The sequence below is a fragment of the Oryctolagus cuniculus genome, chromosome 8 (assembly GCF_051225735.1).
Source record: "Oryctolagus cuniculus isolate XC-2025 breed Fujian yellow rabbit chromosome 8, ASM5122573v1, whole genome shotgun sequence".
NCBI lineage: Eukaryota > Metazoa > Chordata > Mammalia > Lagomorpha > Leporidae > Oryctolagus > Oryctolagus cuniculus.
Window position 1 is genome coordinate 111,688,503 of NC_142874.1, and position 27,212 is coordinate 111,715,714.

The 27,212-nt window shown below is 45.9% G+C and overlaps 2 protein-coding genes across 3 annotated transcripts in view; both read right to left on the reverse strand.

Moving 5' to 3' along the window:
• The window catches only part of SLC10A6 (solute carrier family 10 member 6), a 48,932-nt gene extending 31,297 nt beyond the window's left edge, over positions 1-17,635 (reverse strand). The window contains exon 1 of the mRNA XM_017347442.4: positions 16,675-17,635. The gene's annotated coding sequence lies outside the window, so the exon portion shown is untranslated. The remainder of the gene's footprint in view (positions 1-16,674) is intronic.
• Positions 17,636-18,112: 477 nt separating this feature from the next.
• On the reverse strand, positions 18,113-25,656 carry C8H4orf36 (chromosome 8 C4orf36 homolog). 2 transcript variants are annotated; one of them, XM_008267639.5, is made up of 4 exons: positions 24,939-25,656; positions 24,626-24,727; positions 19,227-19,381; positions 18,113-19,005 (listed from the first exon to the last, which is right to left on the reverse strand). In XM_008267639.5, exons 2-4 carry the CDS (start codon positions 24,688-24,690, stop codon positions 18,761-18,763), a joined length of 465 nt encoding a protein of 154 aa, XP_008265861.3. In that variant the 5' UTR covers positions 24,691-24,727; positions 24,939-25,656; the 3' UTR covers positions 18,113-18,760. The 2 variants fall into 2 exon arrangements, with proteins under 2 accessions (XP_008265861.3, XP_089159267.1); XM_089303141.1 differs by having other exon boundaries at positions 25,431-25,654.
• Positions 25,657-27,212: the final 1,556 nt, after the last annotated feature.

Here is a 27,212-nt window from a genome sequence, read left to right on the forward strand (position 1 = left end):
CACTCTGCCTGTCAAAAAAAAATAATAAAATAAAATAAAATAAAAAAGAAGTTGATTTAGGACACCGGCATCCCATATCGGAATGCCTGGCTCCACCTTCCTGCTGGTGTAGATCCTAGCATGCAGCAGTGACAGCTCAAGTACCTGGGCTCCTGTCGCCCACATGGGTAACCTGGATTGAATTCTCAGCTCCTGGCTTCCCCCTGGCCCAGCACCTGGCTGTTGAGGGCATCTGCAGAGTGAACCGGCAGATCTACCAAATCTTTGTCTCTCCCTCCCATCCACTCCCCAAATAAATAAATTTTTAACAATACAAACATCATCTTAGCGAGAAGAAATGTGTATAGTAGAAGGTTAAACAAACTAAAATTTAAAAAAAAAAAAAACAAGACCAGATGGTCTGGACAGAATGCTTCCAACCATGCTATAATCATAAGCACAGAAAGCAAATGAATGGAAAATCTCCAATATGTTCACAGCGATTGCTTCTGTATGAAGGATTATGGACTTGTTTTCTTTGTATTTGTGATACTATTCACTGTCTTTGAAATGACTGCCAATTACCATTTTTATGGAAGTAGTGGTTATTTCATGCAGCTCTTTAAAAGTCGTGACCTTCCTTATGACCCAGAGTCTGAGGAACCAGACAGCTGCAATGATTCAGTTGCTGCCGGGGTTCTAAAGTTTTTATAAGGGAGCCTGACAAAAACGTGAGCTCGCAGGTAAGGGATCCCTGCAGAGAGCAGAATGCACGGTGCGGTGCGAGGAGGACTGCCCAGCCCAGTGGGCCCTGGAGAAGCGTGGTGGACGTGGCTGCAAAGTGCTCAACCTGAAACTGCACCTGCTCCACCTTCTAGGTGAAGTAAGCAGAAAGGAAAACAAAGCACCCTGTCAACAAAGCCAGCCGGGAAGGCCTGCTCACCGGGCACCGGCAGCATGCTATTCATAACAGTGTTTGTGGTCTTTTGCCCAACCACCTTTCCTGGCCTCTGCTCACCAGATCAGATGTTATTCAAATTATAAATAAAATTGCTCACAGCCTGGTTAATGCCTAGAACTATGAGAAGAAAATGTATTACAAGTTGTAATAAATGAGATGAATGAGGCTTGTCGATCATTAGGGCGAACTACTGATCCTGATGTTCTCTGCAACAGCAGCCACTCACTGAGTCTCTCCTATGCAGCAGGCCCTGTGATAGGTCCCTTATGTATCTCACTTAGTATCCCCACCCCCATCCCAAGCAGGTGCCACTATTATCTCATTTGCAATGAGTCAAGAGAGGCCTATCGAGATAAAGCACTTGCCACAGACTCAACTAGAAAACAAGGCAAGATGATGGAAACTGACTCCCAAGTCAATTATGCATGAAAAATAAATAAAATAATAAAAGGTCATGATGTTTACTTGTATAAAACACTATTCTCACTACGCAAACTAAATGTCACATCCTGATCACTAATATTCACCTCAGTAAACCTTTACCCCGTGTGCTTCACAAGGTACTAGACACAGGTGCACACTAAATATGTTAGCTGACATTCTGAAAGAATAATGCCCATATGGAAAAGGATAATATCCTCATTTACATACCTTAAGCGCTCTTTTCTTTTGAAATAATTGCCTCAATCAAGCATTCATGATACAAAGGATAATTCCTAGGACACTCATCATAGGTTCTGAACTACTTTACAGTGGCTTCCCTAAAAATACATAAGCAGGGCCAGCATTGTGGTGCAGAGGGTTAAGCCGCTGCCTGCAATGCCACCATCCGTTGTGGGTGTCAGTTCAAGTCCTAGCTGCTCCACTTCCACTGCAGCACCCCCTGCTAACGCTCCAGGGAAAGCAGTGGAAGGTGGCCTGAGTGCTCGGGCCCTGGCTACCCACATGGAAGACTCAGACGGACTTCCTGCCTCTTGGCTTCGGCCAGACCCAGATCAGGATCTCGGAGCCATTTTGGAGTAAACAGCAGATAGAAGAGCTCTCTCTGTACCTCCCTCTCTCTCTCTCTGACTCTGCCCTTCAAATAAATAAAAACATAAGCAAAACAATTCCTTGCCCATATCAACCAACTACCCTCCCAGAATGGAAATGGAACCAGAGAAAGTCAGACACTTCACAATGCATACTACGAAACTGACCATTCAGGCAGGTGTCTGGCACAGCAGTTAAGATGCTGCTTGAGACACTGGCATCCTATATCAGGGCACCTGGTTTGGAGTCTGTTGGCCCCCGTTTCCGATTCCAGATTCCTGCTAACGCACACCCTGAGAGACAGCAGGTGATGGCTCAAGTACTTGGGTCCCTACCACCCACATGGGAGACCCAAATTGAGTTCTGGGCTCCTAGACTTGGACTGGGCCAGCCCTAACTCCTGCAAGTGTTAGGAGACTGAACTAGTAAATGGGAGACAGATCGCCCTCCTCTCTGCTATTCAAATAAGCAAAATATTTTTAAAGAAAAAGCAAGTAGCTACTCATTCTCTCCTTGTACTCTGTGGATCAGAAGTTAGATCCTAAACCCACAGCTACAAAAGATCAGAAGTGCTTTTCCCTCCACCCTTGAAGGTGGAGGCCAGAAGGACATGCACCTCATACTTCAGCCAAAATTCATCAGAATAAGGCACGCTGCTGGGCTCTGGCACTTCACAGGAGAACTGGGGCTCAATCCCGGGCATCTGGTACAAACCTCCAGCCTTCTGATCTGACCATTTCTAGCCAGGACGCCTGGGGCATTTTAAGTGCTCAATAAATATGAGCTTTTGTGGTGGCTTTTGTTATTGGTAACATCTGCTGCATCTAACAATGTTGGGATAAAAAAAAAAATATTCGCCTTCACTCTGCTTCCAATTTTCTGATCTGTTTTTCAAAGATTTTTTTTAATGAAACTTAGAAATTTCTTTCAAATACTAAAAAGGTCATGAGAAAAAAAAAATAAATGCGAGTACGTATGTGATCCTATAATGAAAGGAGACCACCATTAGGAAATACCCTTCCTCTTATTTTGAAGAAAATTTTGCCAGTTATTTCCACTGCTTGCATAAAGCAACATCAAAATTACTTGCAGTGCTAGAATCCTGGCAGTCACTCTCCTGGGCACACTAAGTTTTGATGCAATGTGCACACAGGGAAGTAGGCGGTGCCGGTAACCCAGCCCAAGGAAAGTTTGGTTATTTGTCTGGATCGGAATATGCTTGTCTTTCCTGCTCTACATAGTTGGCAAGGGTAGGAAGCTAAGTCCCAACAGGAAATAGCTACAGGATGAGCAATCACTAGAGCAATAAGAGAGAGAGTCTGCTTCGATCACTTGGAAGAAGTTGCTCTGGTAGACTGTTCATTTGATAGAGAAATGACCTGACATGGGGAGGGAGGGGGCGTGGAGAATGACACCTGCAGTTGAAGTCCACAAGAGAGATTACGCTTGACATTCCAATGCTGTGAAAGTTTCAAAATGGAAAGCAAGTCTTGAGAGTGGAGGATGATGACTGGAGTGGGACTGGCACTAACCAGAACGCACGCATGGAAGGTGGCAGCCTCTTAAGAGAAAAATCCCAACAGCGTCTGGTAGAACGGCTTATACAACTTTTTCTTTCCCTAGGATCAATTAAGACTATTCGATTATGCCCACAGCTACCCATAAAGTAAGCCAAGGCCACCAGATTCTTCTCACAGGCTTCAGGGTGCTTGCTGGAAAAGGCCCTGCCATCCAGGTCTGCTGTGACCCACGGCCACAAGGGTTTACACAGGGAAATCTCTCTCCCTCCAAATTGCAATGCAGGGCCTGCTCACCTTGTATCAAACCATTCTCCAGTATTAGCTTTCTCGGTAATAAAACAAATGTTTGCCTTTCTACTCTGTTTACTCTTTCACTTTATTTCACATTGAGTTCAGATCCTGGACAAGGGAACAGGGTTATCACTTTTTCAGTGTCCCTAAAACTCTAACATCTTGTCCAATTGACCACAAATATTGAGAATTAGGGTGGAATTTGTGGGGGTCAAAATAAGAAGTATTTTGGTGGGACAGAGTATTTGGCTTTATGGCTTTGTTCCTTGGATTCAAAAGAAAGGAAGGACACTTTGACCTCAAAACTTCTAAGATGTTATTACTGGGTAATGAGACTGCACTTCACAATGATGCAGTTAGGGTTTTAAGTACTGTGACCTAAGCAAGCAGTCTTAGCCAAAGATGCTGATCACATGAGATTCTCACGTCGGCTGCTCGCTGAGGCAATGGCAGTTCTTCACGTGCTGGTTGTAAAGAGAGGCTGGGGTGGGCAATTGGCCTAGCAGTTAAGATTCCAGTTGAGGCACCCAAGTCCCACATTGGAGTATGGGAATTCAGCGCCCGCCTCCATCTCCTGACTCCGGCTTTCTGCTAATCTACACCCTGGGAGGCAGAAGGGATGGCTCAAGTGGTTGGGCTCCTGCCACCCATGGGAGAGACTTGGTTTGAGTTCTAGGCTCACAGATTCCACCCAGCCCAGTGCCACCCATCGCAGGCATTTGGGGAATGGCCCAAATGAACAGGAACTTACCCTCTCTCTTCCCTCTCTCTGTATCCATCTGTTTCTTTCCCTCTCTCTGACTCCCTCTCTCTTTCTCTATCACTGTCTCGCAAGTAAATAAATGAATTTTTAAAATAATATATAAAAAGAAAAGCCTACATTCACTGGATGCCTTAGTCTATATTCTGCTACTATAATAGAATACTTGATGCTGGGTAATACATAAAGAAAAAAGGTTGGGAAGGGAGTTGTGGCGCACAGCAAACTGCCACTTGGGATGCCCAGATCCCATATCAGAGTGCCTAGGACTGAGTTCTGACTCTGCTTCCAATCCAGTTTCCTGGGAGGCAGCAGATGTCCCAAGTCCTTGGGTTCCTTCCACCCATTTGGGAAACCTATATGGAGTTCCAGTCTCCTGGCTTTGGCCTGGCTGTTGCAGACATTTGGGAACTGAATTAGTAGATGAAAGATCTCTGTCTCTATATCTCTATCTCCATCTCTATTTCATCTCCCTCCTTTTTCTGCCACTCTCCCTTTCAACTAAAAAATTTTTTAAGAAAACAGGCTTATTTGGTTCACAATTCTGAAGCCTGGAAAGTTGAAATAGTCTAGTGTTTTGTGAAGGCCCCCCTGGCTGGACCACAACATGGTAGATAAGCAGAAAGGGACACAGGTGGGTACAGAAGGGGCCACAGCATAAGGTAGCCTTGCTTTGTAACAACTTACTCTCATGAGAACTAATCAGTCATGGGAGACCTTACCCACTCTTATGAGACAGCACCAATCCATTCATGAGGATGAAGCCCTATGCCCTAGTCACCTTCCGCTAAACCCATCTCTTAAAGGTCCCACCGCCTCAACCATGTCACACCAGGGACCAAGTTTCCAGCATATGAACCTTTGAAGAACAAACCACATCCAAACTATAGCATTTGCACACACTGGACTGAAGCAAATACCGCCCGGGCCTTGGCCTTTTGAAATAAAATTCAGTTACAAGAACCTTACTTAGCAAAATGCTGGCTGAAGGTGAGCTCAGCAAACACTGGCTGCAAAAGCACTAAGTAGGCAACACTTACTAGTCCTCATAAGCAACACAGGCAGGCATGAGCCAGAGCCTTAACCAGAACCAGTAGTCTAAGCAAGGTCTCAGCAGACACAATAGCCCAGCAAGGCAGCCGGGTTAAAGATGGACCAAGCAGGAGGCTGAACAGCGCAAGTTTCTATTAAAGGGCAGACTGGAAATCACAGGGGACCGGAGTGTCATCTCAGTTACACTCCTTGAAAAGCTGTATCACTAAAATTACAGGTCCTTTGCGTAGCCCCCCACTTTCTTCAGAACTAACACAGGGATTGGAAAATGCACCAGGTAAAACATGCACCTGTAACTCAAGACATTTCTCTCCTTACAGTATTTACCCAAAAGGAATGAAAGTGTATGCCCACACAAGGCTCACAGCAGGTTCATCTGTAACCACCCAGAACTGCAAACAGCCCCAATGTTTCTCAATAAGCTCATGGATAAACAAAGTGTGGTTTATCCATACAATAGAATACGACTCGACAATAAAAAGGAACATACGCACAACAAGGATGAATCTCAAAATAATTATGCCAAGTACAAGAAGCTGGACCCAAAATATAGTACATACTGAATGATTCTATTTGTAGGAAATTCTCAAAACTGCAAATGAAGCCATAGCATCAGGAAGCAGAGCCCTCAGTGGGACCTGAAGGCTGGGAGTAAGGAACAGGGAGAAGGGATGGATGACAAAGGGGTACAAGAAAATTCTTGGGGGCAATGGACACTGTCATTAGCTCGATTGTGAGGATGGCCCACTGATACAGACATAAGTCAAAATGCAGAAAATTGTACACCTTAAACAGTTGCAGCTTATACAGCAGCCAATTTTACCTCAATAAAGCTGAAAAATATGTAAATCAGAGTATATAAGAAGGAAAACAATAGGGAATAAATACCTTGAGCTCTATCTTCAAAAGTGGTAACTTTTTAACAATTTTTAAAGGCAATATACTGTTTTTAATGATTATTTATTTATTTATTTATTTTAAAGTCAACAGTTACAGAGAAAGAAAGAGATTTTTTTTAATGGATTTATTTTATTTATTGGAAGGCAAACTTACAGAGGGAAGGGGATAGAGAGAGAGATCTTTCTTCTGCTGGTTTACTCTTTAAATGGTTGCAATGGCCAGGTCTGGGCCAGAACAAAGCCAGGAGCCAGGAGCTTCATCTGGGTCTCCCACATGGGTGCAGGGGCCCAAGCACTTGGGCCATCTGCTACTGCTTCTGCAAGCACATTAGCAGGGAGCTGGACTGGAAGTGGAGCAGCCAGGACTCAAACCAGTGCCTATATGGGATGTCAGCATCACAGGCGGTGGCTTAACCCACTATGCTACATCACCAGTCCCAAGAGAAAGAAATCTTCCATCCTCTGGTCCACTTCCTAGATGGCTGCAACAGCCAAGGCTGAGTCAGGCTAAAGCCAGGAGCTAGAAGCTTCATACAGGTCTCCCACATGTATGGCGGGGGCCCAAATACTTGGGCCATCTTCTGCTGCTTTTCCCAGGCCATTAGCAGAGAGCTGGATTGGAACTAGAACAGCTGGGACACAAACCAGTGCCTATGTGGGATGTTGGCATTGAAGGTATTGGCTTTACTGGCTACACCATGATGCAGGCCCCAAGTAATGTATGTTTTAAGGTAATATCAGCATTAAACAAATAATCATAGAGTGGCTGCTACAGGTAGGTACTATTGTAGACTCGAGACACCACAGAGAAATAGCATAGGCACATAAACAAGCAAGCAAATACGTAATCACAGATAGTCATATGATTGCTGCAAAGGAATTAAACCAGGGAGTTGATACTGATAGTTAAAGAGTAAAAGGAGAGGCCCATTTATCTAGGGTGATCACAGAAGACCACCTGCCCCCCACCCCAGCCAGTGTTATTTGAGCTAAGTCCTCAGTAAGGAGGAGGCAGCCCTGTGAAAATAGGAGCCCAGAGAATCCTGGGGAAAGCAAACAGCGTGTGCAAACGCGCCAAGGCAGGAATAGTTCCAACACATCGGAGAACACAGAGTGAGCCAGTGTGCCCCTGGGGATGGAGGACGAGTGGGAGGGATGAGCTCAGCAGGAAGGCAAGTGTCAGACAGCACAGGGCCTTGGAGGCCAAGGGAGGGGTTGTTACTAGACAGCCACAGAGTCTTTCTGCCAATGGCATGATTGCCATTTTTTAAAGATCACGATGGCTATTGAGGATGTGCTACAGGAAAGTCAAGAATGGAAGGAAGGCAATCAGTTAAGAGGCCTTCTGCATATTCAAAGAATGATGGAGACTTGGATGAGGCCAGTAGGGATAGAGAACGAAATTAACACACAGAGCCAGCACTTTGGCGTAATGGGCTAAGCCTCTGCCTGTGGTGCCGGCATTCCATATGGGCAACCGCTTCTAGACCCGGCTGCTCCTTTCTGATCCAGCTCTCTGCTGATGGCCTGGGAAAGCAGTACAAGATGGCCCAACTACTTGGGCCCCTGCACCCACATAGGAGACCCAGAAGAAGCTCCTGGCTTCAAATGGGCCCAACTCCAGCTGTTGCAGCCTTTTGGGAAGTGAACCAGTGGATGGAAGACCTTTCTCTCTGTCTCTCCCTCTCTGCCTGTAACTCTACCTCTCAAATAAATAAAATATTTTTAAAAATTAAAAAAGGAATTAATACACTTGGGGTATATTCTAGAGGTAGCGTCTCCAAGAGTTGCTGCTAGAATGGAGTGACAAGGAGGGGAGGTGTACACAGGGATCACTGGAGAGCCCTCGCTAGAATCAGAACAAGCGCTCACTGAGTTGATGATTGTCCAGGCTGGAGCAGCACAGCACTTCTCAAGGCTTGTTTCTCAGAAACAAGTTTTCTCAGAAAAATGAAATGCTCGACTACATGGCAATATTTTGAGAAGACTGACAACAAGCAAAGAAATTGGGATTAAAAGAAATGCAGTGGTCTCATGAAAAATACATTAAAAATTAAGCAATTACTAAATGTAATGACTAAATCATTAATCCTAAAAAAAAAAAAAAAAAAAAAAAAAGGAAGGGGAGGAAAATTACTCATACGGCACTACACAGCTCAGCTGTGACAGGTTTATGGGATGGTGTGGTCTGAATGACTGTGTCCTCCCAAACTCATATGTTAAAGCCCTGCCCCGCAAGGTGGTGATGTTGGGAAGTGGAGCCTCCAGAGAAGTCTGGAGGGACTCTGGTACTAGTGTCCCTGTGAAAGACATCTCAGAGAGACAGCTGATCCCTCCCACCATGAGAGAACACAGGAAGAGGTGCCGACTACGAGCCTGAAAGTAGGCCCCAAACAGTCACACCATCTGCTTTGATCTTGGATTCCCCAGCCTCCTTACCCGTGAGAAACAAATTTCTGTTGTGTGTAATCCACCTCATGCATGCTATTTTATTCTAACGGCCCAGAGAGACTAAGACACACCCTCATAATATTGTTAAGATTTAATATCCTGGTTTAACATAAGCAAGACTATAACTTATATTTAAGAGAAGGGGAAATTTTACGCATGTGTGGTAAGTTTTGGGGAAAGAACAGAAACAAAATGCTGTCTCCTATACTGGTAAATCAAAAGATCATACCTTAAAAGGAGAAAAAAAAAAGAAGTAACAATTAAAAAGTGTCATCTAGGGGCATGGAGATAAATAACAAAATAGGTAAAAACAGCAAAATAAGTTGTCTCTGCAGAGGGGAAAGGGAATGATGGAGGTATAGGGAACTACTGTTTCTAAAAAGCAAATCTTGGGGTGGGGGATGGGCAGAGAGGTCTGGCATTTTGGCATAGCAGGTAAAGCTGCCACCTGTGATGCTGGCATCTCATATGGGCACTAGTTTAAGTCCTGGCTGCCCCACTTCCAATTCAGCTTCTTGCTAATGCACTTGGGAAAGCAGAAGAAGACAGTCCAAGTGCTTGGGGCCTTGCCACCCTTCTACTGGAAGACCCAGTAGAAGCTCCTGGCTCCTAGCTCCTAGCTTCAGAAAGGCCCAGCTCGGGCCATTATGGCCGTTTGGAGAGTGAATCAGACGATGGAAGATCTCTCTCTCTCTCTCTCTCTTTCTCTTTTTCTTTCTACCTCTCATCTCTCCCTCTCTCTTCAAATAAATAAATAAGAAAGAAGCGAGTCATGGAGCAAGCGTTTGGCCTAGTGGTTGAGACCCACAATAAGATGCCTGCGTCCCTCACTGGAGTGCCCAGGTGTGAGTCCCAGCGCCAGTGCGAATTCCAGCTTCCTGCTGATGCACACTCTGGGAAGCAGCAGGTGAAGCCTCAAGTGCTTGGATCCTTGCTACCTATGTGGGAGACCTGGATTGAATTCCTTGCTCCTGGCTCTGGCCTGCCCCAGCCCCAGCCATTATGTACATTTGGGGACTGATCCGGTGAATGGGAGCTCTCTTTTTTCTCTGCCTCTCAAATAAATAAAACATTAACTTATGTAAGGCATTTGTTTTTAGAAATTTTGACCCTTTAATATGCATTTGTAACTAGCTATTTTTAAAAGGAGAAACAAAGTGATTTCCAGTGAAATTAAAAGGTTTTCTCACAGAAACACAATCAGTTAGTTGTAAGGGGAGTCTTAAGTAAAACATAGAATTTTCTGTTACTACCTTATCTAAACTTATTTTTAAGAGGTTAAACCTAAGAACAACAATATTCAATATATTATGCAATAGACTTGTGGACTTTAGGTTAGGAAACATTTACAGTATCAAAGAAACTCTTGGAGGTATTATCCCTGGGACTAAATGGATTAGTGACAGTCACCCGAAAAAGGGAGCGTGCAGGCCACTCAGTGGGATGTGAAGTACAAAAATAAACATACAGCATTAATCCAAGTACAGTGCAAAATATACGCTGATACAGCAGGATATAATTGTTTTAAGAAAACAGTGAATTGGTTTTGATTTCCACAGAAATAGAAACACTGAATGCTTGTTAAAGCCTAAAATCTTTGGTTGCATGATCATAAAATGGCCATTTTCCACACTTTACACAGTTAACAACCCAAATATCCTATTTATGATAGCCTTAGCAGAGGTAGAAAATTGGTAAAAATGGCAAAAAAAAAAAAAAAAAAAAAAAAAAAAAAAAACTAGAGAGGACAGGTGTGTTAAGAAAGTGGACAGAAGAAGCAGCAGAGCTGGGTGACTGACCCCCCCTCCCCCCCTCAACATGCAGTCAAGAAACTGGGAGTATTTCTGGTTGGCAGATAAACACCCTACCCAAAGCACACTGGAATTTTAGGAGGAAAATCTGGACTAGGAATGTGGAAATCCCATCTTCTTAAAGTCACATAACCAGGGCTACAAACAGAGCCTGGGTTCCTGACAACTTTTTCCAGGGTTGCTGACCACTAACTCACCTGAAAACTGAGGACAGGTGCCCTTGGTCTGAGCCGTCATCTCCGAGGTGGAGGACAGCATCAGGATGACACACACGATGGTGCCTAAACATTGACCTCTGGACGCAACTCCCTAATCTGAGGTCAAACTGTGGGCCCCATGGATTACAGCCCCTAGGTCTGTGTTGATTGGGCCACATAATCCACTTATAAAATCTGCTTTTTTGTAATTACAGATGAATTGATATGATTCTAAATTTTACTTCAAAATAACCCTGCAGTGGGGGGTGGGGGGTGGAAGGTGAATGAGTACAAGTGAAACAAACTGGCTATGAGTTGGTAAGTGGGGTAGCTGGGTGACAGTGACGTGAGGTTTTCTTTTTTATTCCTACTACTCTTGTACATCTAAATTCTCCATAACAAAACTTATTGTGCTCTGCTTTCAACTTTATTTTCAGATTCTCTTGAAAAATAGGTATATTTTCCCCCTTGGGGAAAACTGAATTGGAAACTTTCTTATAATGCCATTCTAGCACAGCATCCAAAGGCAAGAGCTGAGGACCCACTGCCCCTTAGGAGGAAGCACACGCGCTCTGCATCTCCAGTCTTTCTATATCCACTCCCCAAATGGTCAGTCTCGTTGGCCCTCTTTGCACATTTTTGCTACCTACTTATACCCGGGTATGGGTTTGCAACCTCAACATTATATATAACCTAAAATTCCACAGATATCAATGTATCAAAAATTCTATATTTGTAGAGTAAAATCAGTGTGATATAAAAAAAAAAAACAATTTAACAAAAACATACGCAATAAGTTGCTTTTCGTTTTTAAGAACTCTAGAAACCAATTTAGATGTTGCAACACCCCAAGCAAGTGCAAAGCCAAGAAGACATGCATTGTAGTGGGTTGGAAAATTCATGACACTTTACTTGACCTAACTACTACCACACGCCTGCATAGAGAGGCACTACCAGGAGAAAAATCCCAACCCTGGCTTCTTTCTCAGGGGGAAAACAGAAGAATAGCCTGTACATCCATCCAGTGTTCTGACTGTTCAGGGCACGGGTGAAGGGGCTGAATCCTATTTTGTCTGACTTCGAATGCTGATTGGAATTGCAATCTGGAAACCAGCTTGAGGGTCACTGAAAACAAAGGTGAGCACCACAAGTTTGTTACAATACCAAAGAGGCTGTATTACCACCAACAGACACAGGGGGAGCAAGAAATCACAGCGCTAGTAGACAAGCAGGCAAATGTTTTTGGGAAATTATCCAGGCCCAGAAAAGACGGACCCCCAGAATGCCTAAAAGGATCCCCGTAAGTTCTACCTGGACTGCTTAATGATGGTCCTCTGTTCACAGCCAGTCTCTAAAGGCTTGGAGAAGAGGCTCGTTTTCTCAAATGGCCAAATCTCAACTAAAAGCCCTAAGGCACACAACGAAACAGGAAACATGGCCCAGTGAAAGAACCAAAATAATTTCCGAAAAGAAAATCTATTTGTTACATGACAAAAAAATTCGAAATAAACATATTGGAAGGGCTGGCATTGTAATGCAGTGGATCAAGCCATCGCTTGCAACAGAATCATCCCATATAGGAGTATTAGTTTAAGTCCCTGCTGCTCCATTTTTTTAAAGATTTATTTACTAATTTAAAAGGCACAGGGCCGGAACTGTGGCGTAGAGGGTAAAAACATTGCCTAGCAGTGCTGGCATCTCATATGGGCGCCGGTGCGAGTCCTGGCTGCTCCACTTCCAATCCAGCTCTCTGCTATGGTCTGGGAAAGCAGTAGAAGACGGCCCAAGACCTTGGGCCCCTGCACCTGTGTGGGAGACCCAGAAGAGATTCCTGGCTCCTGGCTTTGGATCTGTGCAGCTCCAACCATTGCAGCCAATTAGGGAGTGAACCAGCTCATGGAAGACCTCTCTCTCTGCCTCCCTTTCTCTCTCTAACTCTTTCAAATAAATAAAATAAATCTTTTTTTTTCTGTTTCTTTTTTTTTAACTTTTATTTAATGAATATAAATTTCCAAAGTACGATTTATGGATTACAATGGCTTCCCCCACATACCGTCCCTCCCACCCACTACCCTCCCCTTTCCCACTCCCTCTCCCCTTCCATTCACATCAAGATTCATTTTCGATTATCTTAATATACAGAAGATCAGCTTAGTATACCTTAAGTAAGGATTTCAACAGTTTGCTCTCACACAGAAACATAAAGTGAAAAATAATAGATGATTTTTTTAAATGATGATGAAATCAAATAAATCTTTAAAAATAAATAAATAAAAAGGTATAGTTGGTGCGCCCCACCGCCCCCTCCCCAGACGGTGTCCAGCCCAACTTGGGCAAACTCGGCACGCCCCGCCCGGGGCCAAGTTGAAAAAAAAAAATTAAAAAAAAAAAAAGGTACAGTTAACAGAGAGGCAGAGGGGCCGGCGCTGTGGCACAGCAGGTTAACGCCCTGGCATGAAGCACCAGCATCCCATATGGGCGCCAGTTCGAGACCCGGCTGCTCCGCTTCCAACCCAGCTCTCTGCTGTGGCCTGGGTAAACAGTAGAAGATGGCCCAAGTCCTTGGGCCCTTGCATCCATGTGGGAAATCAGGAAGAAGCTCCTGGTTCCTGATTGGTGCAGCTCCAGCTGCTAAAGCCATCTAGAGAATGAACCAGCGGATAGAAGACCTCTTTGTCTCCACCTCTCTCTGTAACTCTTTAAAATAAGTAAAAATAAATCTTTAAAAAAAAAAAAGAATGCTAAAGAGAATCTTTCACACTGAAAGAAAAGGACAAAGGGCAAAAACTCAACACTGTATAAAAATATAAGGCTTAGGGCCAGCACCGCGGCTCAATAGGCTAATCCTCCACCTTGCGGCACTGGCACACCGGATTCTAGTCCCAGTCGCAGCGCCGGATTCTGTCCCGGTTGCCCCTCTTCCAGGCCAGCTCTCTACTGTGGCCCAGGAGTACAGTGGAGGATGGCCCAAGTCCTTGGGCCCTGCACCCCATGGGAGACCAGGAGAAGCACCTGGCTCCTGCCATCAGATCAGCACGGTACGCCAGCTGCAGCGCGCCGGCCGTGGCGGCCATTGGAGGGTGAACCAGCGGCAAAAGGAAGACCTTTCTCTCTGTCTCTCTCTCTCACTGTCCACTCTGCCTATCAAAAAAAAAAAATATATATATATATATATGGCTCAGAACAAGTGTTTAGCCTGGCAGTAAAAACTCCCACAATCAACAGTGATGTACCTGAGTTCAATTCCTGGTTCCCGCTCCTGACTCAAGCTTTCCACTAATGCAGATCCTGGGAGACAGTGGTGATGGCTCAAGTGAACGAGTTTCTGACACCCATGAAGAGGACCTGAATTGTGTTTCCAGCTCCTGGCTTTGGTCCCAGTCCGGTCCCAGTCATTGTCAGCATTTGAGGAGTGTACCAGTAGGTGGGAGCACTCTGTCTCGCTTGCTCACTCACTCTCACTCAAATAAAATTTTACAGCAATTTAAAATACAAGGTTGTCTAGCACAGTAAATACACAGACAAAATGTACAATTCTGCAGTATTGTAATGTCAGCATATAAATCACTTTAAAGCAGAATATAAAATACAGAATATAAAAAACACAAAACCATTAAAAACTATAAATCCACACCAACAGATACACAATATAAAAATATGATCTGTGACATCAATAGCAAAATGGGAGAGGGAAGAGATAGGAGAGTAGAACCCACCATTGAAGTTATCCATTTTAATTCAATTCTTATAACTTAAGGTGTTTTACGTAAATTGTATATTTTTTCCTTCTGATATTGGTCTTAAACTGTTTGAACCCATATTTAATCCTATCCTGGCTATCTCCCTATAAAAACCATCACAAAAAGTATCATGAAATATAAGAACAAATGGTCTCTGTTATGGACCTTTGACCATTTGGAAAGTATCTATCAATAAATGCACACTGGAGCCAGTTAAGCTGCTGCCTGCAATCCTGAAATCCCAAATGGGCACCAGTTCAAGTCCCAGCTGCTCCACTTCCCATCCAGCTCCCTGCTTATGCACCTGGGAAAGCAGTACAAGGTGGCCCATGCCTTTGGAACCCTGCAACCACGTGGGAGACCCAGAAAGCCTGGCCCATCTCTGGCCATTGCAGCCATCTGAGAAGTAACCAGCAGATAGAAGATACCTCTCCCTCTCCCTCTCTCTCTCTCTCTCTCTCTCTCTCCCTCTCTCTCTCTCTCTCCCCCCCCCTCTCTCTCCCCCTCTCTGTGCGTAATTCTGCCTTTCAAATAAATAAATCCTCAAAAATAAGTAAATAAGGAGCCAGCACTGTGGCATAGTAGGTTAAGCCTCCACCTGTGGTGCCAGTATCCCATATGAGTGTCGGTATGAGTCTCAGCTGCTCCACTTCTGATCCAGTTCCAACAATGGCCTGGGAAAGCAGTGGAAAATGGCCCAAGTTCTTGGGACCCTTCACCAACTTGGGAGACCAGAAAGAAGGCCCTGGCTCCTGGCTTCGGATTGGCCCAACTCCAGCAACTGCTGCCATTTGGGGAGTAAACCAGCAGACGAAAGATCTCAATCTCTCTCTCTGTCTCTGTCTCTCTGCAACTCTCTTTCAAATAATAAAGTAAATCTTTAAATAAATTAATAAATCTTTTTAAAAATAAATACATATTCAGTGCCTACATATACTGATCACCAGAGTAACGATATAAGTAAGCAAGCATTCCTGCTTTTATATCATTTCAAGAGACACACATAAACACATTATCACTCAATTCCACTTTGCAATTTAATTTTAAAGATTTTATAAATAAATAAATCTTCTTGAAACTTTTGAAAGGCAGAGTTACAGAGGCAGAGGCAGAGAGAGAGAGAGAGAGAGAGAGAAGTCTTCCATCCACCAGTTCACTCCCCAATTGGCTGTAATAGCAGGAGCTGTGCTGATCTGAAGCCAGGAGCCAGGAGCTTCCTCCAGGCCTCCCACGCAGGTGCAGGAGCCAAAGCACTGGGCCATCCTCCACTGCTTTCACAGCTCATAGTAGAGAACTGGATCAGAAGTGAAGCAGCCAGAACCCAAACCAGCGCCCACACGGGAGCTGGCACTGCAGGCAGCAGCCTTACCCGCTGTGCCACAGCGCCAGCCCCTTACAATGCAATTTTATTTCAGCATGTGCAGTTTTAAGTGGTTCAGAATCATCTGCCTAAAGAAGATTCTGAAAGCTACAAGCAACCATTTTTGTCTCAAGAAAATACCAAGAATCTACAGCTTTCTCAAACGTCACCTTTCCTCAAGGAATACTTAAAATGTTTATCACAGAAACCATTTTGCAAACAGATACATCTTCTTTTTTTAAGATTTATTTATTTATTTGAAAGTCAGAGTTACACAGAGAGAGAAGGAGAGGCAGAGAGAGAGGTCTTCCAACCATTGGTTCACTCCCCAGTTGGCTGCAACAGCCAGAGCTGCGCTGATCCAAAGCCAGGAGCCAGGAGCTTCTTCCAGGCCTCCCACATGGGTGCAGGGGCCCAAGGACTTGGGCTATCTCGTACTGCTTTCCCAGGCCATAGCAGAGAGCTGGATCAGAAGTGGAGCAGCCAGGACTCATACCAGTGCCCATATAGGATGCCAGCACCACAGGCGGCAGCTTTACTCACTATGCCACAGCGCCAGCCCCGAGACACATCTTCTATTCATCTTCACAACACCTCTGAAGAAGGATGGAGGCATGTACCTTACAACCCCAATCTGAGGTGAGAGGAGGAAGAACAGGCCTGGCCCCTCCAGCCCTCTCTCCTTCCTGGTACGCAGATGTAATCTTGCTCCTACACACACTCCCCCGACTGCCATGTGTCATGATGTGTCATAGCCCAGGGAGGAGCCCTCACCAGAACTCAGTCAATGCAGGTACCATGCCCTTAAACCTCAAAAACTGTGAGATAAAAACATCTCCTTTGTGGGAAGCAACTCGGACTAGACTGTTACTGGAATTAAGACTTATTCTATGCATCTGCTCTCCCACAATATGGCGCTGGGAGAGAAGTAACAACTTCTACACAGCTGCCTCTCGCCAACTTGAGTGATGGCCTGCAGGAGCTGATCCTGCTCCTGATTTGGAGGAGAGCAGCGTACTCGGCGTGTGGGTAGCAGAGTTGGGATTGGTGGAAGAGGACTATAAAGGAGGAGAGAGACGACATGCACCAGGAACATCTATCTGAAGGAACACCTGAGTAGCCCCCGAGAGAGCCGGCTGGCGGTGTGCCGCTCCCCCGCGGAAGTGGGGAAAGTGGCAGGGGGAACCGCCCTTCCACGGAGGTGGGACAGTAGCCAACCTGGGAAGAACCAGCAGCAAACCCGGGAAGGGCCAAGCAGACAAAAGAACAGCGCAGGGTCCTGTGTCGTTCCTCCACGAAGAGGGGGAGCGACACTCCTTTTCTTCTGAGCCTGTCTCAGATATCCCACTACAGTGACAAAAATCCAGCTAATACACAGTCCAGTATTATATCTCTTCTATACCTAGACTGTAGTGGTACAAGGTTTTGATGCTCCCAGTAACAGCTAACACTAGAGTAATTCTCAGTGTACCTGGCAGTTTCTATTTTGTCCTCATGACACCCCTCTGAAGTAGGAACTAGTATGATTCCTATTTAATATAGAAGGAAACTTAGAGACAAAGTAACTTACCCCAAAGATCCCAGTGCTATAAGCAGCTGCACTGAGATTTAAAGAGAGGTAACCAGGTCTGAAGTCTGTCCTCTTAAACACTATACCATAGCTTCTTTCACATAAAGGGCAAGATAAAAGAAGATCCTGAAATGCCTACTGAATCATCTAACACTAAACTGTGCTGGGGGCCAGCATTGTGGCTCAGCAGGGTAAGCTGCCGCCTGTAATGCCAGCATCCCATAGGCACCACCTCTGATCCAGCTCCCTGCTAATGGGCCTGCAAAAGCAGCAGAGGATGGCCCCAGTGCTTGGGCTCCTGCCACCCACATGCATGACCTGGAAGACGTTCCATGCTTCTGGCTTTGGCCTGGCCCAGGCCCAGCAGTTGTGGTCTTTTGGGAAGTAAACCAGTGAATGGAAGATCTCTCTTTCTCTCTGTCTTTCCCTCTCTCTCTGTAACTCTTTCAAATAAATAAAATAAAAATACATAAATAGCAAACTGTGCTAAAACATAACCTTAATTTACAAATATGCTTTATTGGATTCACAATCTAGAAAAATTGGTTCATCCAAATCCAATACTTTCTAGTTAATCAATTTCCCCATTCCCCAACCCCTCTGTGCAAATCAGTTTTTCTCATAATAAGACTTTCTTTGTACGTTCATGTCTCTTTCACATACGTAAGTATGCGTGTTCCACATGTTCCAGGGTCACACAGAGAAAAAACAGGAAATTAGGCAGAAGGAAAACAAAAACAAAGGAAGTTCTACTTGCTACTTTAGAGTAACACAGTGATGTTTCACTGAAAATTGAAAACTGAAGACTTGCTCTGTTATTTTTCTTAATCAAATGAAAATTTTCAGCATTTATCATTGTCAAGAGAATTGCTCCTTGCTTTCTTTTTGGTCCCTCCTTGGGATCTCAAAGACAGATTCAAAATATTTCTTCAAAATAATGCCTCTAACAAGGAGGTTCCTTTTCGCTTAGTGCAAGTTTGCAAAAATCAAAAATGAGTAAGTGACTCATCTCCAGAGGCACTTCCATCTACTTACAGTGCTGTCGCTTGTGACACAAAGGCAAAGAGCCCTGGCAGGAATGCAGAAGACCTGTCAGAGCTTCCCACCTGCCAACGTGTGTGGCACCTGCACACCCATCAGGTCACGATGTACTCATAGGACGACACCGAACTTGCAACAGCGTAAGGCTCAGGACCTCCATCCCCTCTGATGCAGGGAACAGCACAGACTCCATTCTGAGGTGCTTGGGACTTCGGTGGAAAAGGCCTTCTGAAACCAGCTGCCCTTCCCCTTAGGGATAACTGAACTTCCTCAGAGGTACTTTCTTCACTTTTAAGCTTAGTCAGGCGCTTCATTTCATACTCCCTTTCAGTTTTGATGGCTGAAAAATAAAATACATGGAGCAATTCGATTGCCATTTTCACCAGGTATAGTTCAGTCAAAACCGTTATCACACAGCACGATTCACATCTCTGAATAATGAACAAGCTGACAAGACTAGATGAGCGGTAGGGGTATGGAGAAGCACATTCACACATCTCTCTGATGAGCAAATGCTACTGACAATTTACTTTTTATTACAATAGATCTTAAGGAACTTACATTCTGCTGAAGGGAGCAGACCATCCTTAACAGTTTTACATTTTGTGAGCTTTATAGGACTACCAAATGTAATTTCTTCCAAGAAAGGCAACTTGAGGTTGGCTAAGTTTGTGTACCAGGTCTTTGTAAGCAGTGCAAGATCCCAAGGTTCCTGTCTGGGACAAAAAATTCATTAATTCATTCAATAAATGTACTAAGCAGCCATACTGTGTAGTGTACAGAGGACATCACATTCATTCTTAATTCTTTTGCCGCTGGACACTTTGGACTACAGGGAAGTTCTCAGGGTTTTCTGGAGTTGCCACTCTAGCAAAGAAGGATTTAAAATATGACCAGAAATTTTCTTTTTTGACAGGCAGAGTGGACAGTGAGAGAGAGACAGAGAGAAAGGTCTTCCTTTGCCGTTGGTTCACCCTCCAATGTCCGCCGCGGCCAGCATGCTGCAGCCAGCACACCGTGCTGATCCGATGGCAGGAGCCAGGTCTCCCATGGGGTACAGGGCCCAAGCCTTTGGGCCATCCTCCACTGCCTTCCCGGGCCACAGCAGAGAGCTGGCCTCGAAGAGGGGCAACCGGGACAGAATCCAGCGCCCCGACCAGGACTAGAACCCAGTGGGCCGGCGCTGCAAGGCGGAGGATTAGCCTAGTGAACCGCGGTGCCAGCCAGACCAGAAATATTAATGCCAGGAACTTTTGTTCACAGTGAAGCCTCCGTGGAGGTAACTCAATCTCTTTTTTTTTTTTTTTTTTTTTTTTTGACAGGTAGAGTTACAGTGAGAGAGACAGAGAGAAAAGTCTTCCTTCCATTGGTTCACCCCCCAAATGGCCGCCATGGCTGGCGCGCTGCACCGATCCGAAGCCAGGAGCCAGGTGCCTCCTCCTGGTCTCCCATGCGGGTGCAGGGCCCAAGCACTTGGGCCATCCTCCACTGCCTTCCTGGGCCACAGCAGAGAGCTGGACTGGAAGAGGAGCAGCTGGAACCAGAACCGGCGTCCATATGGGATGCTGGCACCACAGGCAGAGGATTAACCAAGTGAGCCACAGCGCTAGCCCCATGGTAACTCCATCTTTCCATGTAAGAGGATGTGAACAAGCACTGTTAGCTCCAAAGTCTTTCTGGCTGTTTAAAAATATAGCATATGTTAATACTTTCATTGTGGGTTTTAGGGATCGGGATGAAATTTCAAACTGCAGCATAGAAAATAACCACTATGGGGAGTATTTTGCCAGAGGTTAAGACACCTATGTCCCACATCAGAGTACTGGGCGTAATACCCAGCTCTGGCTCCTGACTCCAGTTTCCTACTCATGCAGACCCGGGGAGGCAGCAGTGAGGGCTCATTTAGAACCTGCTGCCCGTGGGGATACCTGGATTACAATCTCAGCTCTCAGCTTCAGCTCAGCCCAACTTGGGTCGTGGCAGGCATTTGGAAAATGAACCAGAGGACAGGTGCTCTCTCTATATGTATCTCTGTCTCTCTCTCTCTCAGGCTCTCTGCCTTCCAAATAAATAATAAATAACTTAAATGTTAAAGAAATAGCCACTATGAACCTTAAATAAATGTTTTATTTATCCAAGTCCTATTTAAAATATCAGCTACCTGTTTCTTATCTGTAATCAGTATGAGTCCATCCTCATCCGCATGAGAAAACGAAGGGTCTGCTTTGGACCCAGTAAGGGTAGTGACGGTGACAGTGTCATACACAAGCCACCCTATCTCCTCCAGCTTTCTTGATACTGTATCATCTAAGTGACTCGGGGCTGGCATTGTGGCGTAGCAGGTAAAGCCATTGCCTGCGGTGCCAGCATCCCATATGTGTGCTGGTTCTAGTCCCAGCTGCTCTACTTCTGATCTAGCTCTTTGTCATGGCCTAGTAAAGCAGTAGAAGATGGCCCAAATCCTTGGGCCCCTGCACCCACATGGGAGACCCGGAGGAAGCTCCTGGCTCCTGGCTTTGGATCAGTGCAGCTCCAGCCATTGCAGCCAAATGGGGAGTGAACCAGTGGATGGAAGACCTCTCTCTCTCTGCCTCTCCTCCTCTCTGTGTAACTCTTTCAAATAAATAGATAAAATTAAAAAAAAAAAAGACTCAGATTCTGTAATTATTATAGACAGGCTTGAACAATTCACAAATATGTATTTATAAGAATGTTCATTAGGGTTTTTTTTGCTTGTTTGAAAAACAGAGAAATCACTTTAATGTCTACCAAGAGCCTAATTAAACATAATACAGAACATATATGCAAGGAAGATCTATCCTTCTGTGTTGATCAAAGCTATTGTAAGTATAGCAATACTACTTTAGGCACTATGTTGGACACTTTACACACGTAAACTACATAATCGCTACAGCAACATGTGAAGGTATAAGCTCTTGCTTGTGGGTGATCCTGTGAGACTGCCTGCCTAGCCCATGCAGGAGGTTAGCATGACTGCTGGCAGACAGCAGGAGCCCCAGGCACATTTCCCCACCCCCGCCTTCTGTTGAAGAGCCGTGTAATTGCCAACCAGGTAAACTGCTGCTGGGTGTGGCCCAGGCCCACCTGGGAGGCTGCCAGAGCCTACGTGACCTTCAAGCTGATTGGAGAAGCATAGCAGCGCCAATACCGGCTCTATCCTATGGAATTAGTGCTGCCCTGAATTAGCTACGCCTCCTCTGCCTGCCCTTTAAAAGGTGTGCTTGGTTGTTAATAAAGCGGACATGTTCACCGAAACTTGTCTCCGGCGCTTCTTGCCGAAGAACGCCGTTGCCCCACCACCCCGGCAGTGTGGACCTCGCAGGACGAGTCCACACTTACTACCCCATATGGGCACCTGTTCTTGTCCTGGCTGCTCCACTTCTGATCCAGCTCCCTGCTAACAACCTGGAAAAAGCAGTGGAAGATGGCCCAAAGCGTCTGAGCCCCTGTCACCCACATGGGAGACCCAGATGAAGCTCCTGACTCCTGGCTTCAGCCTAGCCCAGCCTTGGCTGCTGTAGCTATTTGAGGAGTGAACCAACAGATGGGAAGTCCCTCTCTGCCTCCCCCTCTAACTCTGACTTACAAAACAAATAAATCAATCTTTTTTTTAAGATTTATTTATTTATTTGAAAGGTAGAATTAGAACCAGACAGAGATCTCCCATCCGCTAGTTCGCTCCCCAAATGGCTGTCAATGGCTAGGGCTCTGCCAGGCTGATGCCAAGGGGCCAGGGGCTTCTGGTTCTCCAACATGGGTGCAGGGATCCAGGGACCTGGGCCATCTTCCACTGCTTCCCCAGGTGCATCAGTAGGGAGCTGGATCAGAAGTGGAGCAGCACAGCAGGTGCCCCGGCTCAATAGGCTAATCTTTCTCCTGCGGCGCCGGCACACCGGGTTCTAGTCCCGGTCGGGGCGCCAGATTCTGTCCTGGTTGCCCCTCTTCCAGGCCAGCTCTCTGCTGTGGTCCAGGAAGGCAGTGGAGGATGGCCCAAGTGCTTGGGCCCTGAACCTGCATGGGAGACCAGGGGAAACACCTGGCTCCTGGCTTTGGATCAGCGCGGTGCGCCGGCCGCGGCAGCCATTGTTGAGTGAACCAACGGAAAAAAGGAAGACCTTTCTCTCTGTCTCTCTCTCTCTCACTATCCACTCTGTCTGTCAAAAAAGGGGGGGAGGGGGAGCCAGAACTCAAACTGGTACCATATGGGATGCTGGCACTGCAGGCTGTGGCTTAACCCATTATGCCACAGTGCTGGCCCCAAATAAAAAAATCTTGGGGGGGGGGCAGTAATCTGACACAGTGGTTGTCATTTGGGATAACTGTGTCCCATTATCAGAGTGACTGGGTTCAAGTCTCAGCTCTACTTCCAATTCCAGCTTCCTGCTAATGCACACTCTGAGAAGCACCAGGTGATGGCCCTAGTACCTGGGTTCCTGTCACTCACATGGAAGAACCAAACTGGGTTCCAGGCTCCTGCCTTTAGCCTGGCCCACCCCTGGCTTTTGTAGGCATTTAGGGAATGAATCGACAGGTGGAAGATCTATGTCTGTCTTTTTATCTCTCTACCCTTAAAATAAATATATTTTAATTATTTAATAAATCATTCTCCAGAAAGTGTTCTTTACTATAATACTTGCCTATAGTTTAAGGTCTAAACAAACTGACTAAACTAAACAAAATGCAATGATGAGTTTTCTTGGTTATTCCAATAGCTCTTGTTTTATAATCCTGTAGGGAATCCCTACTTACGTCTCAGAATATTGTGAAGAAGAAAAATTCAATTGACCTATAATGGCAAACAGGTCATAAGCAGTAGCACAGGGGTTAACAAAAGAAAACAAATCCAAACATAAAAGAAAAAAAAAGAGGAAAGGTAGCAGTATAATACCACAGAGTGAACCTACTACATGGGAGCCACACATGTTCACTGCATAGTCACAGTAGTCCAGGCAACATGCAAGTACTTCACATGAATTACCTACTTTTAATCCACACCACATGGGGATTGTGTCCATTTTACAAATGGATGTCAAAACACAGAGAAGGTAGCAGGGAGCCCAGGGCCAAGGCAAGGCTTGGAGCCTAGGTCAAGAATGGCTGCAGGAAAGAGGTATTCTAAGACGGTGGGGGCAGCAGGAAATGTTTTGGGATAAGAAGATCCAGACACCCTAGCCTGTACTGTACTAGACGGTTGACTTTGACTGAACTTCTTCTCTGCACCTCAATCTTCTCATTTGAGAATACTGTTTTATTGCAAAGGCCAGGACAGATAATTTATATATTCTTATAAAAGCAGTTGCCTTGGGACTGGCATAGTGGCACAGCAGGGTAAGCCATTGCCAGCAATATCAGCATCAGATAAGAACACTGGTTCAAGTCTTGGCTGCTCCATTTCCTATCCAGCTCCCTGCTAATACTGCTGGGAAAGCAGTAGATGATGGCCCAAATGCTTGGGCTCCTGCCACCTTGGTCCCCTGCTACCCAGGTGGGAGACCTAGAAGGAATTCCCCTGGCTTCAGTCTGGTCCAGCCTCTGATGTTGCAGCCGTTATGGGGAGTGAACAAGCAGATGGAAGATAGATCTCTTTCCCTGTGTATAACTCTGCCTTTCAAATAAATAAATCTAAAAAACAACAACAGAAACAAAAACTTCCCATAATGATCCACTATCTACAAGACAAAGCATATATAAGAAATCTGTGCTTTGTCTTGTAGATAGTGTATATATATATATATACTTGTGTGTGTATATATATATATATATATACTTGTGTGTGTATATATATATATATATATATATATATATATATATAGCAGTTGCCTTTGAAAACAAAGAAAAGGATCCAGACACCTGGTAGTACCTCATATAGTCCAGAACTTTCATTCTTAGCCAAGACATACCCCACCCCACTCAATGCTTACCTTGATAAAAATACTTACACATTATAACAACTGCCCCTCAAAATGGTTTTCACTGTGTTCTTTCTTGGCAAGCCATAAGCCATGGTGGACTCTTAAGGCCCAACTGTCTTACCTAGGAACCTGAGGGAATGCCACAGAGATTTGGTTCACTTTGCCTGAAATGATTCCAATGCACCTCATTAATGGTTTTTCCCCTGAATATTTTCATAGCCAAATAACAAGAAAAAGCATTTCAGAATGTCTGAAGGTCCCTAATAAATGGTCATTGATCCTGACCCCCGAATTTACAATTGTGTTATTTTTTCCATGAACAAAATTTATCATTTCTCACCATCATATAGGGCGGGATTTGTCATCGTGAGACAAGGTTTCAGTTAACCGTATGGGTGCTCTGTCGTGGTGTTTTGTCATTGCTTGAGCGAGCCAACCCAGCAACAAACACATCACCAAACGTGCTCGCCCGCCCGGGCACAGGCACCTTCCGCCCCCAGCCTGGGCCCAGGACACGAAGCACTCCTCCCCACGCTTTCACAACGCTCAGCTTAAGAAGGGGCCAACCCTTAGCACCACTCCCGCGTCCCGCCCGCGCACGCGATTCCGGGCGGGTCGCGCAGTTCCCGGTGGGAACCGGTTCCCGGGACAGGTGGAGGCCTGGGCCGCCGACAGAGCCCGGGGCGCAAGGCCGCTGAGGCTCGCCCGGGCCTCGCACTTTCCCACGCCCGGGCCTCCCCCTTCCGCCCCCTCGGCCGGAACGCGCGGCGGGAAGTCCCGGGCCGGCGGCCGGCCCGCCCCGGCGGCGAGCCGGTTCCGACGGCCTCATTACCCGGGCTCCAGGGCTGCGCGGGCGCCGGCGAGCCGAGGGCCGCGCACACGCCGCGAACCCGCGCGGCGGGCACCCGCCTCCTTCCTGCTCGCGGGCGGAACTGCGGGCGCCGCGCGTCACTCGGGGGCTCAATAAAGGGCTTTGTGGTGCCCGCCCGCCCCACCCGCCAGCCAGAGGGGGAGGCCCCCGCGGGGTTTGCCCGGGACCGAGCGTCTGGTTCCCCGAGCACTGGAGCGAGACCGAGGCGTGCTGGAGCGGGCCGGAAGCCAGGCCTTTCTCCCAAGGGGCCCCCCAGTGTCAGGGGGGGTATGGAAGACATTGGGAGATCGTGAGGGCTCCACTTAACGAAATGCGCGCACCCTAGGAGGCAGCAGGCAGTGGCCCAAGTACCTGAGCCCCTCTGACCGCGAGGAAGACCAGGAAGGAGTTTCTGGCTCCTGGTTCGGGCCGGGGCCAGCCACAACTGATGCAGGCATTTGGGGGTGGGGGTGGGGGGCATGGAGGAGAAGCGCTCTCGCTCGCTCTCTCTCTCTCTAGTTATGTCTAAGAAATGTGTCCAGTTCTGACGTGCCGGCTGTGAGCAGTGTCTCTGGCGACCTTGAAGTGCTGAAGCCTTGCTGTTGGCTCTGGTGGGTGATGGCGGCTTCCGCTCAAGCGCACAGCCCACACGTGATATTTTATGTGTTTACCTTAAGATCATGACGGGGTCAGGGCCAGCTTCTAAGGCCATTCCACTGTGGTGACTCCCTGTGAGTCTATATCTTTATAAATCAGATGGCCACCAGTTGAGGTCGCAGGAAGTAGGTTACTGTTCCGATTGGCATGAGGGTTTGTAGTCAGAACTGGTTTTGAATTCCAGCTCTACCACTTGCTAACTTGAAAATCTTGCTTGTATCACTTCTGTACATCTGTCTGCATCTATAAAACAGGGATAATCTCTATCCTAGACAGATGTGAACATTAAAGATCAGGCCTTTAGCTTCTGTGTCATATGGTGAGTGCCCAATTACCTAATTGTGAGCCTGGTAACAACTTTATGACATAGGCAAGGGGATACTGCTGATTATTCTGATTGGAGAGAAGACTTACCAAAGTCACATGGCAAGGGGCAGAGCCAACTTTTTTTTTTTTTTTTTTTTTCAGAACCAACTTTTGAAGTTAACCACAATAACCCGTCCACTTAGGTACTGCCTCCCAGGGCTCACCCATCTTTACAAGTTGATTTTCTGCCTGCCAGAAACTTGAAGGGGAGGTCTTGCTTACTCTTTAACCTTTCTGTTGTAGTCTTAGTGGAAAAAAAGCACCCAGGAGTGAGAGTGCATATTGGGTTTTCACACAAAGAATGATGAAGCCCTTAATGGATCATGAGACCAGTGCAATAGGTTTTTATGTGACTTTTTAAAATTATTTTTAATGTATTAACCTCAAAGAGGAAATAGAGTTACAACACACAAATAAATAGAAGGTACTGTTCTCTGAAACCTTCATTGGTGTTCTGTATGTAAACAGATATACATGCATGTGTTCATGTTCAGAATACAGTTCTTAGAGTGGGTGTAAACATTTTGAAAGCCAATGTCTTAGATCACTTCATTTTAGAGATGAAAAAACATTTACCTGAGGTCATACCCAGATAGGGCACCTCATGGATTTTTGAACATTCTTTTTTTTTTTTTTTTTTTTCAATTTACTTGAAAGAGTTACATAGAGAGAGAAGGAGAGGCAGAGATTCCATCCAATAGTTCACTCCCCAATTGGCTGCAATGGCCAGAGCTGTGCTGA